Source organism: Bombus bifarius, unplaced genomic scaffold, assembly GCF_011952205.1.
Source record: "Bombus bifarius isolate JDL3187 unplaced genomic scaffold, Bbif_JDL3187 scf7180000008038, whole genome shotgun sequence".
In the NCBI taxonomy this organism is placed as follows: Eukaryota; Metazoa; Arthropoda; class Insecta; order Hymenoptera; family Apidae; genus Bombus; species Bombus bifarius.
Window position 1 is genome coordinate 165423 of NW_022884408.1, and position 13206 is coordinate 178628.

The 13206-nt window shown below is 37.0% G+C and overlaps 1 protein-coding gene across 1 annotated transcript; it reads right to left on the reverse strand.

Moving 5' to 3' along the window:
- Positions 1-2310: 2310 nt before the first annotated feature.
- LOC117207550 lies at positions 2311-12614 on the reverse strand. The gene is made up of 14 exons (XM_033447861.1): positions 10317-12614; positions 9891-10079; positions 9028-9263; positions 8631-8842; positions 7993-8069; positions 7653-7849; positions 7308-7468; positions 6792-6960; positions 6326-6519; positions 6116-6245; positions 5846-6035; positions 5624-5766; positions 4768-5288; positions 2311-4664 (listed from the first exon to the last, which is right to left on the reverse strand). The coding sequence occupies exons 1-14, from the start codon at positions 11836-11838 to the stop codon at positions 3194-3196; spliced, it is 5412 nt and encodes a 1803-aa protein (XP_033303752.1). The 5' UTR covers positions 11839-12614; the 3' UTR covers positions 2311-3193.
- Positions 12615-13206: the final 592 nt, after the last annotated feature.

A 13206-nucleotide genomic window follows, 5' to 3' on the forward strand; every position in this document is an offset into this window, starting at 1 on the left:
TCATCTTTGAAAAAAATGCTGCCCACCGGACACGTGATCTCTTGTCTGTCGCCTCGTTCGTAGGCTGCTTATCCGCTTTCCTACTCGAGAAGTTACGTGAACATCGTGTTTCTCCAGCGTCGTTGATTTTCAACTTCACGTCCACGTGTACACGCGCTTCTGTTGATACACGTGCACGTACGTACACGAATACCGACAGCTGTGTACATGGTATCTCTAGCTACGTTTCGTTCCAAGTAAGCTCTAAACTGACAAGCTATGATGTTACACAGCTGCTTGGAATAAGCTACGCACAAATATTTTAGTGTATTTTTAATAACATCTTTTGTTTATTTGTAGAAATAAAAGTCATATTCAGACGTGTATTGAGGCGTAGGTCAAGGATTAAAGTCAGAACACTCAGTCAGATGTACTTTTACGCAATCTACTTTCTTTTCCAAAATATAAAAAAAAATATACGCTATTGGAGTATAATATGTTATTATGAAAACTAGCAATTGACTTAAACTAACCCAATGAAGACGAAAATTTGCACTAGCCAGTTTTCATCGATGATTCGAGGCAAGAGTGTAAAGATAAGATTCTTATTAATGAATTGTCATAGAATCGGAGCACGTGAATCGGAACCACGGTCGCATTCCTATGTTATGAAGGGTCATGCAGTTCGTGGCCCTGGGTTCTAGAATCTCAAGGGTTCCGTTCCAAGCTTTCGCTCACAGCCACGGCCTCGTGAAGCATGGTAGTCCAAACTGCTAGGAAGTGATCCGTGGAAGGTCGTACCACTCGCGTTTCGACCGTTTCGAATTCCTCGAACGTCCGGGTTCGCGATGGCTATGCCATTTTGTGGTTTCATACCTGAGAAACGCCTAGGGACCGGAACCACTTATCGAAGTCCTCGAGTATTCGTATATTTCGTACTAGAATTCTGTTAGATAATAATTTGGTAGAACGTCTAGTCGATGCAGAGATGCGTTTAATACGCATATAAATTCCCAACTACATTGTAGGTTATCGTGTCTGGTCAATTGAACCTGAATAATCGTCAGATGAATTTTGATTCATTCTTTGAATCGATGAGAGAATGACAAAGTTTCGAAACATTCGAATATTGAATCTATACTATAATATCCCAGTGCTTAAGTTTCAATTGGAACTTTGAAATTATACGAAAGTTCAATCGTACAAGAAGTATACAAGATTACACACGAAACTAATATTAGCTCAATTATACAAAATAGCTTGAGCAAGTATTGATACAGACTAAAATAAATTTTTCGACTGATTTATTACATTATTAATGGACCGTACTTTATATCGTATTTGTACTGTATTTTTATAGAATTACGATTTCCAGGGAAGGTTGTAGCTTCAAAAGTAAGACAAAAAGAAGAGATTGCTTTGCGGTACGTTGTTTTACGACACAAAGCCTCGTAAAGAGTTCGTACAAGCGCATAATGGCCGTCGTTTGCTCGTAAGTTAATTCTCGGCTGGACGTTATCCGGTAGTAGGTGATGTACGCGTGCGTTTATAGTGCCACGGGGATTACTTCCGTTCAGCATAGACACCAACCGCAGAAGACAGCCGCTTACGGTGCTTTTCATTACATCGCCTGCGCGATCGTCCGTGGCTCGTCCCGTTTACGCCTGTCACACGGGACCAGCGAAGTCTTCATACCGTAGACATCCCACGAATCGGTCAAATATCCGTTCGCTCCCCGTAAATTCATCGAAAGATCACGTCCTCGTCGTATTTCATGTTTACACAATTTTATCGGTTCCTTCGCGTAGGTTCGCGTATATGTTCCCTTAGCTTCATTTGGTTTTTCTGAAGGGAAATACGTGGGTATATTACCCGTATCAAATTAAAAAAAAAAATATACATATTTATAAGTAACAGTACAATGAAAGTAAATTAAAGTTGTAGTGTTTTAGAGTATGCAATTTTCAATCTGTGGAAGATAATTGTCAATATGTTAATATGTAATATGCCAGTGGTCACGTTAAATATGTATAAAGTCGTGAAAGCGCAGCTAGAATTCATTAACTAATCAGATTTTGGGTTGGTTACATCGTATGTTAGAATAGAATAAAATATAAAATAAAAAATAAAAAATAATAATAAAAAGATGTCTTAAAATAGAATTTTAAATCTTACGACTGATTTGTCTAATACAGATTCAAATAAGCATTTTTTTCTATTTGTTATAATAATAATTATAATATTCCAAATGAAATATTGAAGCATTGAAAAAATATTGAAACAAGGCTGTAAAAAGTGAAATTTCGTTAAGTTCAAAAATTTCATAAGGAAGACAATTTTTTAGCATAATTTTATTACCAGTATCCTTCGTATCCTTTACAATAAACAAATTCCATCAAATGTAAGAAGATAAGGAACGTCATAAATACCGAAGAAATACGGAATTTTCCAATATTACTATCTCATTCATTCACGATGCTAATATATGTATATTTAACGAATAATTTATTATACTCTACGGAAAATGGTTTCGTAATTTGGTCTTGTCATTCGCAACGCTTTTAACATGTATTGTAATTCCACAATTACATTCGACTTATGTGTTTTGACGATAGATTTAAATACAGATAAACGATCTTGGGCTTGAAACCAGAAACAAGAGACAACTGCAGAGAAGATGTACAATCGGTCACAAAATTCTACACATCTTACTCAATTCTCATTAAGACATAAAATGAATTTGATCAATATATTAACATATTTCTAGAAGAAATTAAAATAATATTAACATTTAGCTTACAAACTCTTGGGACGAAATTTTAATTTTAAGTTTATCAATACCAAAAGTTAAAATTTTATTTAACTCGTATACTCGGTTTCTGTATAGCTAATGTATTAGAAGCTTTATGTGATTTATAAATAGCAGTGTACGTAGACTTCTGATTGACTGTAATAAAACGATTAAAACTGTAATAAAAGAATAAAACGATTGTAAAAATACGTTCTTTCTATTCTCTCTCACGGAACGATAATTAAATCTATCAATCATCAACTCTTCAATGATCCATTTTTCCTTTCAAATCCTCACTCCTTCCTTCCCAAAATCCAGTCCACTTCGCTTTCCCCTTCCCTCTCAACCAATCCAAGCAGAATAATTTACCTCATTATATTTAATTTATAATCATTTTTCTTACTCCATAACTCACTCACTTCATCAAGTCTCTTCTCTTTCCCAGTTCCATTCTGCCTCCTCCGATTTACTCCTAGGACCGCTTCTATAAACTTGCTCCTCCTCCGATGGCCAATTAGATCTCAGAGAATCCTCCTCAACGTCCGATGACTTCACACTATTTTTCTTAGAACTCTTACTCTTCTCAGTTGAAACTGACTCCGTTTCTTCAGACCTCGAACTCATTCTCGTGTTATCATCAATATCACTACTACTATGAGCCAGCATAACCGATTCTGACTCATCATCAGCAAACATGCCAGTGTCTTCATACTGTTCTCCACTAAATTCCTTTCTAATTTCTTTAGTTTCCTTAATTTCGTCATCTTTCGATTTCATTTCTGTTTTAGATTGTTCTTTAGATTCTTTAATAACGTATGCAGCGCTATCTTCCTCAGACCTAGATTTCTGCATCTGCCAAGCTTTCTTAAAAGGATGCTCTCTCTCCTGCTGCACCAATTTTGGCCTTTCGGGAAGAAGATACTCAGGATCTTCTTCACTAGCCTGGCTTTTAATAATCGACTCTCTTTTATACAAACCAGAAGAAGACCTAAGTAAACCTTCACCCTCTTTCTTTCCAACAGTCAATTCAAACTCTACAAAGTCAAAATCTTCCTGAGGTAACCTAGAAAGGTCCTGAACAGATTTTCTTTTACTATCTTTTGTTAGAACGAAGTTATAAGTATCAATATCGTCGTCTTCTTCAATAGAAGTCACCTGACTACTACTGGTATAAGATTTTCTTGTGGAATCCCAAATCGCTTCTTCTTCGCTTTGGGTGTCTTCTCTTGGAGGCGGAGCCTGTTCACGATATTCTCTTCTTCGTCGAATATAGTCGTCTTCAGGTTCACTTCGTTCTTGAGAAGAGCCTAATTGAGCAACACGCGAACCTACACTAACCGTCCAGGAATCCATATTGTCATCTCCTGTTGGATCTTTTAGCAATGCTAGCTTTCCTTCCGCTGAAGATCTTCGTAAAGAAACCAAGTTTTCTTCTTCAGATGCAGGATCTCGTGTCGCCAGTTTTTCCATGAATTGCTTTCGACGTATTCTCAACTCGCTCTCCCAATCCTCTTCGTCACTGATCCTTGGTTCTACGTGTCTCTTTTCAATTCTTCTCTGTTGAGGAAAATGTTCTTCTTCGCTTTCTGAGGAAAAGGTTTTTGAGACTCTTGGTTGTCTTTGTATAGGCTCGCGTTCTTCGGATTTTCTGGAAGGTCTTTTGGAATCTTTAGGAAGGTCCCAGGAACGATAATCGTCCGATTCCCTGATCACGGATCTTCCTCTGGATTGCGATCGCCTGTACCTCGGATTATTTTCGTCTTCTTCTTCATATTTGGTTCTTGGATACTCTTCTTCATCCTCGCTGTCCCGTGTGGATAATTGTTTAGTGTCGAGGCTTCTTGACAGAGAGCGTCTGCTTCGTTTAATTGATTCTTCTCGCTCTTGTTGCGCTCTAGAAAGATTTAGGGTAGAAGTTATGGTTTTGATCGTATATAACTGAATTTATATTGAAAAAAGTTCAATATAAAAATGTTTTCCAACAAATGAATAGTCACCTTAAAGCTTCGTTCTCCTTATAATCCCTTTGACTGCTTTTGCTTCTTCTTCTATGATCTCTATAGTCTTCAGTATTATTTGAGAATCTTTTGTTATCGTTCTTTAGCCAATATGACGGATATTCGGCTTCAGATGGTTCACGACTAATAAGTGATCGTCTTCTGCCACTTGATTTTTTTAAAATAGGCATGTCTACTCGTTCTTCGTCTTCTATACTCTCACTGGAGTATTTTGTACCACCATCTACTAAGTCTCTTTGCCAGTCCCAGCCTGTTGAAGCTACTTCGTCTTCTTCGAACATTTTCTTTTCATGGAGTTCTGATTTTGGAGCTTTTGAGGTTTTCGAGATTTCTGAGATTGAAGACTCGACGATTGCTGATTTCTCTGATATTGATACTTCTGCGTTCAGGGAATCTGTACTCTCCATAAGCACGTTCTTGATCTCTTGCATAGGGATATCGAAGAATAAAGTTAGGATGATGGAGATGATTATGACTGTTGCTGCTTCCAGAAGATCTAGCTGGAAAGGTACACTTTATTTTAGTATCCTAGTTATTTTAACCTATTAACTAATTCATCTTTTAAATGCAATAGTTCGGAAAATTCATAAAATTGAATGTTAATTGCAACAAATTAATTGTAATTGTTTGCAACAGAAAATTTAATGTTTCTTCTCCTTAAAGAAAAAGACATAAAGACGCATTAAGAAAAAAGTCTCTATCTTTTTTTAATTTTGAAAGGAAATATAGAAATTATTATATCTAAGAGATTAGGAACCTGAGTGACAAGTTAATTCATTTTACTCGGTTAACAAGAGATGTGGATGCTGTTTTTCGAGATTCATATTGTACATACGCCTCTATGAAGATGAAATTCGCTAGAGTGTCTGGTGGTCCCAACATTGTAGAAAAATACTGCGAATTGTGTTAAATATACAGCGTACGATATTCTGCTGAAGAGTAATAGCCAGTAGTTCGAAAGGAATCTATTTAATATACCTATAAATAAAAATTAGCATTGTTAATAAATAATCGAAATTGTGTGTTAACGCCTAATATTCAACAATTTAAGAAAGACCTCCGTGATTGGTGTAGCACGCAAAAATGAGCCAACATAAAGCCAAGGTCCAAAAGACTGGACTGATCACAACATAATTGGTTGCTTCTTCAGCATCGTACACATAGTCCCTTCTGGCTAAGTGCCATGGTGAAAATAACGACCAGGATCCCAAGGCCATCGCGATCAACCATCCCAAGATCACTAACACCTGAAATTAGTACGATACATCTCGTTTATTTGGTGGGTATTTTGAATTGCAGAATAAATCTTATCTGCAGTCTACTATACCTTGTGGATTCTGACATCTTTTCCTGTGTGCCGTAATAACACACCAAGTCCTACACCAAATATATACGGCGTTGCTCTATGTAATGGTAGTGCGTAAACTAAATTGGCAGTCCTGTAAAGATGCTTCAATCTAAAACCAAGGACTTGCTCTTAAAATGATTGAATATAAAATGCAGAAGCTTATATTGAAAATTGGCAAGATATACTTACGACATTCCATGGAAAACAACAACGGAAAGATAATTGCTCATCGTTGCTACGTAACGGAGTGTAGCTGACAATAAGACGAAGAAAAATATTACAAGAATCCCAATGATAGGCCTGCATTCTAAGAAGAATACCAACATTGGGGCTAATAGTGACAATTGCATGTCTAAAGCCAACTGGTGGGTATGAGTTGCACACTATCGATCAAGAAAAATTTGTTAAATCGAATGAAGTTGACTGAAGTTAATCAAGTTGATGAAACGCAAAGACTAATTTTATAATAGAATTCAAATTAACGACGATTGGTGCACTAATAACATTAAAAGAACGCAAGATCTAATTGTAGATGAAAACGAAGTTAATCTTCTAGAATAATTTGGAATGTTTGTGCTTATGATAATCGATAAATAGGATTATAATTGTGATTATGTTGCCAAGTCCTCGCACAGTTTCAGAACAACTTATATACCATCTCTTCGAAGGGGAAGAAATTTTGTATGTATAACAAATTCGTCCACGCGTTGCTTTTGCAAAGCTCTGCATTTGGTACTATGACGCTATTCCATTGTGGTCCCGATCCAATGTGCTCCATTATGAATGCGTACCAAAATACCACTGCGAGTAACGCTGGGGTGAGTCTAAAAAGTAGCATCGAAAGAATCAATATACTTTAATAAAAGTAATTTACAAAATGAAAATTCAAGAACTCGGCGTTAAAATTCAAATTGAGATATTTAATTTTATTATCCTTTTCTTATACAGTGAAATATTTGTAACGATTTTGGTTAAATAAGAATATAACTTTGAAGTCAAATATAACTTTTCAAAATTTTCTAAAATAGCGAAATTATATAGAAGAATATTTATACGCTGATATAAAGAAAAATTTCACTGTTAATAAATTAATAAATTAATTTATTAGTGAGAACATGAAATAAAATATCTGACATTGCTTTAATAATCAAATGAGTCAACCATAACTTACCTGATATATCTGGCAATAAAACGGCAAAACCATCGAATCTCGCCCCGTGTTATAAATTCGTGCGCCATGTTGAAAGCAGCTAGGACACCGCTAAGCAATAAAAACGCGTCTGTGTAAACCATTGACACCCTCATTATCGAGCTGATAGGAGAGTTCGCTACCTATTTTAACACCAGACATTAAACGCAAACTTCAACGACACAGAAAACCAATGAAAAGAAATGTTAATTCTATTTCTCTAGTTGAGTTCACAAAAACATGAATTTTCATAGAAATTCGCGGTATTATAATAAAGAATTATTTGTCTTAATATGTTTGAGCGAATATGTAAATCTTTATCCTTACCTCTGTGAGTTCGATTCGATTGGAAAATGGCAACATCGAAATCGGTATGATTTGATGACCAATGTAAAGCATAATCGTGACGAGTGTCCTTATTCCATGAATGCATGTAATATCGACATAGCTGGATCCTTTACTGAATAAAGATCTCAGGGTTCTCCGTAAGGAAAAGGACATTATTATTCTCTCCGAATAGTTTCCTGTAAAGGACAACGATCGTGTAATAAAAATTTGTGATATCGTACGTAGAATAAAATATTTGAAACGAAACTACTTAAATAAATTTAGAAGATTTTTTGAGCGCATTAACTTGCAGAAAATATAGAATGTTATGAGAATCTACCTTTTCCTTCCGACACCACTAAATAATCTCTCGTGGTTGCTACAGCGACGAGACAGACGATCATTGCGTAGAAATATCTGTAAAAAAGATTGGAAAGAAAAAAAAAGAAATTAAATATTTCATTTTAGCATTGTTATAATTTTTAATCAGATAATATGAGAATTGGAGAATTTTGTAATATCTGAATTTTGTGAAGGAACCCACAATTGGCAATAAAAAGAAAATTATTTTCATTCTTGCCTACTTTGAGAACATAATGCAAAAACGGATTTCTGTAGTTTTAATAATTTTATAAGAACTTCTATAGGAAACATAATTATGAAATAATCTGATAGTTCTAACGTTTTAATAAAATTGTTTTAGTAGTCTCTCATAAGAATGGAGCTCGATTGTGAATTCCTTAAATTGATTTAATTCGATAATTATAAATATACTGCGGATTTTTATGCAAATTTACATTTTTGTGAACTCAATTGGAGAAATGGAAGTTAAGCGGAGATTTATTTCACCCACAGTAAGTATAATGAGTATACTTTGGTGATTTTTTAATATTATATACATTCTGTACATTTGTATACCTTTTAAATTTCACATAAATGCATAAAATCCGCCATTTAATTGTAAATATAAATACATACAGAACACCGATCGTCTCTTTCGAATAGCTTCGTGATTTTTGTTTGACGTAGCACATGTTAGGATTGACATCTACCATGAATGTAATTCCTACGGTAGAGTTATAGTCGTTCAATGCTTCCTCGACAACGATTCGTGCGTCTTCAGCGGAACACGCCGCTGGAAGACACACTGCCCAGTTCACTGTCGTGAATTTTGGAATGAAGTGACCAGGCTGAAAAAGTGAACGTTCATCATAATAGAGTTTCTCGGAAGTTTGATCATTCATTAATCTTCACGGTGTGAAAAAGTAATTCGAAAAAGTATTCACTGGTATTGAAAACAATGTGCTTTTGATTGCAGCGAGAAGATCAATATCGTTGATAAAATACAAACAAAAAAATACAATCATTCACTTACGTCGTACATACTTCCTCTTATGAAAGAACGTGCCTGCATCATATTAACCGGAAGCTTCATGTCCGGATGAGACGGATACAAATCTATATTGGCCAAACAATATTTGCCCTGCACCCTTATCGTTTTTTCATTCAATTTCACGTGCGCCATCACACCCAAACACTCGTCAAAATCTCCAAGTTGGTTCACGTTCCCTCGCAATAGACCCGATGGAATTTTTGCGCTCGAATCTAACACTGATCCCATAGAGACAATGAAACACGATTGGATAAAATATTGACAATATGATTCGGAAAATTTCCAAACGAAAAATCAGAGGAAGAATACTTCCGAAATAAATTACTTCATTTTCGAAAATATAATACGTTGACTATTGGGACGAAATCACGTGGCTTTTTATTCTAACTGAATTATTTCTTTTCAAACTCGTCGACCATTCCGATGCCATTTGAGAATTATTCGTGCGTGACGCCAACGTAATGTCATCAATACTCAACGTGACAGAATAGATAAAATTTGTTAGAACGAACTGTTGAAATATGAATAATTTTCTGTGCTGGACTGGGTTAAATGCGTATTAGAGATACTTGTATGTGGGTATCAGTGTGTGGAGGTATGTGTGTGCGCAGCGTCTCGAAAACAGATGAATGTAAACTATTCAGTCAGTTAACAGTCGGGTATAGAAGAAAGTGCGGAGACGCGTGCAAGTGTGTATCGATGAATATATAAGAAATCATCCATAAAATAAATATATAACTATTCTAATATTAATCCCAAGTGTAAATTTAGTGTTCCTATAACATTATTTCGGCCAAAGATCCACAATTCTCAACACGAACATATGGAAAAAAGAGGTGACTTACTTTGCAACGCCCATAATTTATAACCCCGTAATTGTCGTAAGAAGATCTTGCCATGCTGCTGACATTCGAAGTTCTCAACGGCCGTGAAATTTGGCACGAATGTCGGTACGCGTAGTATCGCTTCGTTCAATCGAGCCAAAGTGAAAGAAGCTTCCACGTGCGTTTTCGTTTTTACTTTCGACTCATCTTCTGCAACACAATATCATACTCATTTTACTCCAAAAATTCGACAAAGATTTCTTTCTGCGATGATTTTCTCCGTGGACAACTGGATAAAACACGATTTACATTATACTGGATGAAACGATTTACATCGACGTAATTCCAATAACTACATTTAATCTTGTATTTACAAATATTGTGTGTTCCGCAAATTCCAAAGAACAAATCAACAAATCACGACATTCAATCTTTCACGATACTCACTATCGGATCGCTTAACTTCTGTAACTTTAGCCGGAGCTTGAGCACTCGTTGTTTTCACTTTTGCCGGTTCCCGTGTTTTCGACACTTCCGGTTTTACCTTCGTCCTTTCTTCCGTCTTCACCGGAATCTTTGTCCTTTCTTCCGTCTTCACCGGAACCTTCGTTTTCTCCTCTGTCTTCACCGGAACTTTCGCTTTTTCCTCTGTCTTCACCGGAACCTTCGCCGTTTCCTCTGTCTTTACTGAAATCTGCGCTTTTTTTTCCGGCTTCACGACAATTTTCGATTCAGGAGATTCGATTTCAGCTTTCGTTATTTTCACGGGTTCCACTTTCTTCGTGGCTTCAACTAGCTTCGATGGTTCTTCCGTCGACTTCTTTTCATATAATTTTTGAATCTTCTTCACGCTTTCCTCTGGTTTCTTCTCTACTTTTGGTATTTCCTTTGGTTTTTCTGTAACAATTGCTATTTCTGCTGACCTAATCTTATCTTTGTCCGCGTGTCTAACCTTTTCTAGTTTTCGTGGTGGAGGTAGAACAATTTTTTCTTCTTCGTCTTCGTCTTCGTCTTCATCTTCGTCTTCGTCTTCGTCTTCGTCTTCATCTTCGTCTTCGTCTTCGTCTTCGTCCTCGTTTTCGTCTTCGTCCTCGTCTTCGTCCTCGTCCTCGTCCTCGTCCTCGTCCTCGTCCTCGTCCTCGTCCTCGTCTTCGTCATCTTCAATCTTCTCTTGCTTCTTAGATTTCATTGTCTCTTTCAATCCCTTTTCTAAACTTATTTTTCTCTTAAAATCCACTTTTTCACTCGTCTTCTTATCTTCCTCTGTATCTTCTACAAGTTTCTTTGCAGCCAGTTTTCCATGAACATCTCTCCTATATTTCTTTCCATGTTTTTCTTCTTCGTCCTCATCTTCGTCTTTTTCATCCTTTTCTTGTTTCAAACCTTTCTCCAAACTTACTTTCTTCTTCGAATCCACTTTCTCGCTCTTCTCTTCATCTTCCTCAGTATCCTTTACAAGTTTCTTCATAATTACTTTTCTATCTTCTTCTTCATCACTATCACCATCATCATCATTTTCACTTATTTCCTCCTCTTCCTCTTCTTCATCCTGATCCTCATCGTAACTCACAATTACTTCGTCAGTATCTTCTTCTATCTCCACGATCACTTCGTCATCCTCATCCTCATCCTCTTCAAGACTCTTCTCTATCCAATCAGAGACACGTTCACCTCCTTCATGTTTTATATACTTTTCTTCTTCTGTTACTCTATCGTCATCCGTCGACGTCAGCTCGACAGGTGGTTTCCTAGGAGCACTGGCAAGCCGCGAAGTGTCGTGCCACTTTTTGTTCGACGTGGCCGTGATCGTCTTCTCCTGGCATCTGCCAAAGATGGAAGTGCAGGTGGCGCGATGTGGTTGCTCCGTCGACGATGGATGATCTCGAATACGGAAGCCATAGCAACAACTATAGAGAAGCAACACCAGAGCCAGTAATCCAACGCACTTGCCCAAAAGGGCGGCAGCCATGTCACCGCAACCTTCGCATGGAAAAACCCACGATTCACCACTGGAAGCTTCAAAATTTGCTTCTTTTCTTCACTTATAATTACAGATACAAACACCTATTTCGTAACAGTTCTCCTTAATCTTCGCAAGTTTATCAACCTTTTAATTTGAAGATTTTTAAAATCTTAATTAGATGAGTAAATCGCACACCAATTTTGACACAATTCTTCTAATCGTCACAGGTTGCTCAACTTTCTCGTTTTGAGGAGAAGGATTAGTAGGCAAGTAAATAAATTACTAGAGTTCCGCAACGATTCAACTTTTTTGGATAGACGCAACAACGATCGTTTCTAATCGTCATCAATTTGCCAGCCTTTCGTATAAAAGTACTCGCAAACGGGCTTTCTTGTATCTCGTATCAGACGACCAATTTTTCTGTTGATCGAAAAAATTTCCCCGAATTATCACCAATTTTTCAATTGCTCATGTTGAAGGACTTTCAAAGAGATCTTTTTGTTTTTCGCCGTGAATGATTCTAATAGTCACCGACCTTTCCGTGTCTCGTCATAAGCGTACGAGTTCCTTCGTTTATCGAAACGATTCTCTATAATTAACACCGATTTTTCCTTGTTTGGTCTCGAAAGACACGTTTTCCCGTTTATCTACGTGTAAACTTCCCTCTCCTTGCCACGAAGAACAGGTAACCCGGAGAGAGCTTCGAAAGACTATCGAATCATCCGGCTCGAAACGACGCGGCGGACCACGTCCCGGGCTAGCGATCTGCCTTCGTGAAAATTAGAACGCATGGCATCGTCCCAACCAGCTAGGAGTTTTATTTAGCATCAACATTTCGGAGTCTGCTGAGCCACGACGCGCCGGCCAGCGAAACTCTTCTGCACGTGCGCGAATAATGGTCGCCTCCGTGCGTTCCCTCGCATTTTCCACTCTTCAGAATAATCTACAGTTAACTGTTCCAGGTCGTAACTTAGTTATCAGTGCAGTTAGACAAAATTCTCAAAGGAAGAAGATGAATAGCTGAAAGGATACTTTCGTAGAACTTTTCTTATAAGTGCAATGGTGCACATGCATACCACAATTGTATTATTTTTTTCAATAAATAGTATTATTAATAATGATATAAATAGTAAAAGTTCCAGGATGAATTTTGCACAGAAATGTTGGTAAAATATTGTAACTATTTTTTTTCGTTGTAAAGTTGATTAGTGTGGTTTGTGTGTGTTCGATTGCGCAATGGTCCCCTCAGCTTGAAAAGTTAGGTTTCACCGAGGTTTCCCACCGTACAGTTCGAAAATAATGTTTCGTGGCGAGTCGAAGCGACGCCCACGATCAGACGAAGGTTACTCGAGATCGCCTTCGAGCATCTGGTTA

Coding starts and splice junctions, on each gene's coding strand:
- LOC117207550 (XM_033447861.1), bottom strand. CDS start 11,838: ATGGCTGCCGCCCTTTTGGGCAAGTGCGTTGGATTACTGGCTCTGGTG. Junction 7,469..7,652: donor ATCGAATCGAACTCACAGAG/GTAAGGATAAAG, acceptor GTGTTAAAATAG/GTAGCGAACTCTCCTATCAG. Junction 5,767..5,845: donor GTGCTACACCAATCACGGAG/GTCTTTCTTAAA, acceptor TTTTATTTATAG/GTATATTAAATAGATTCCTT.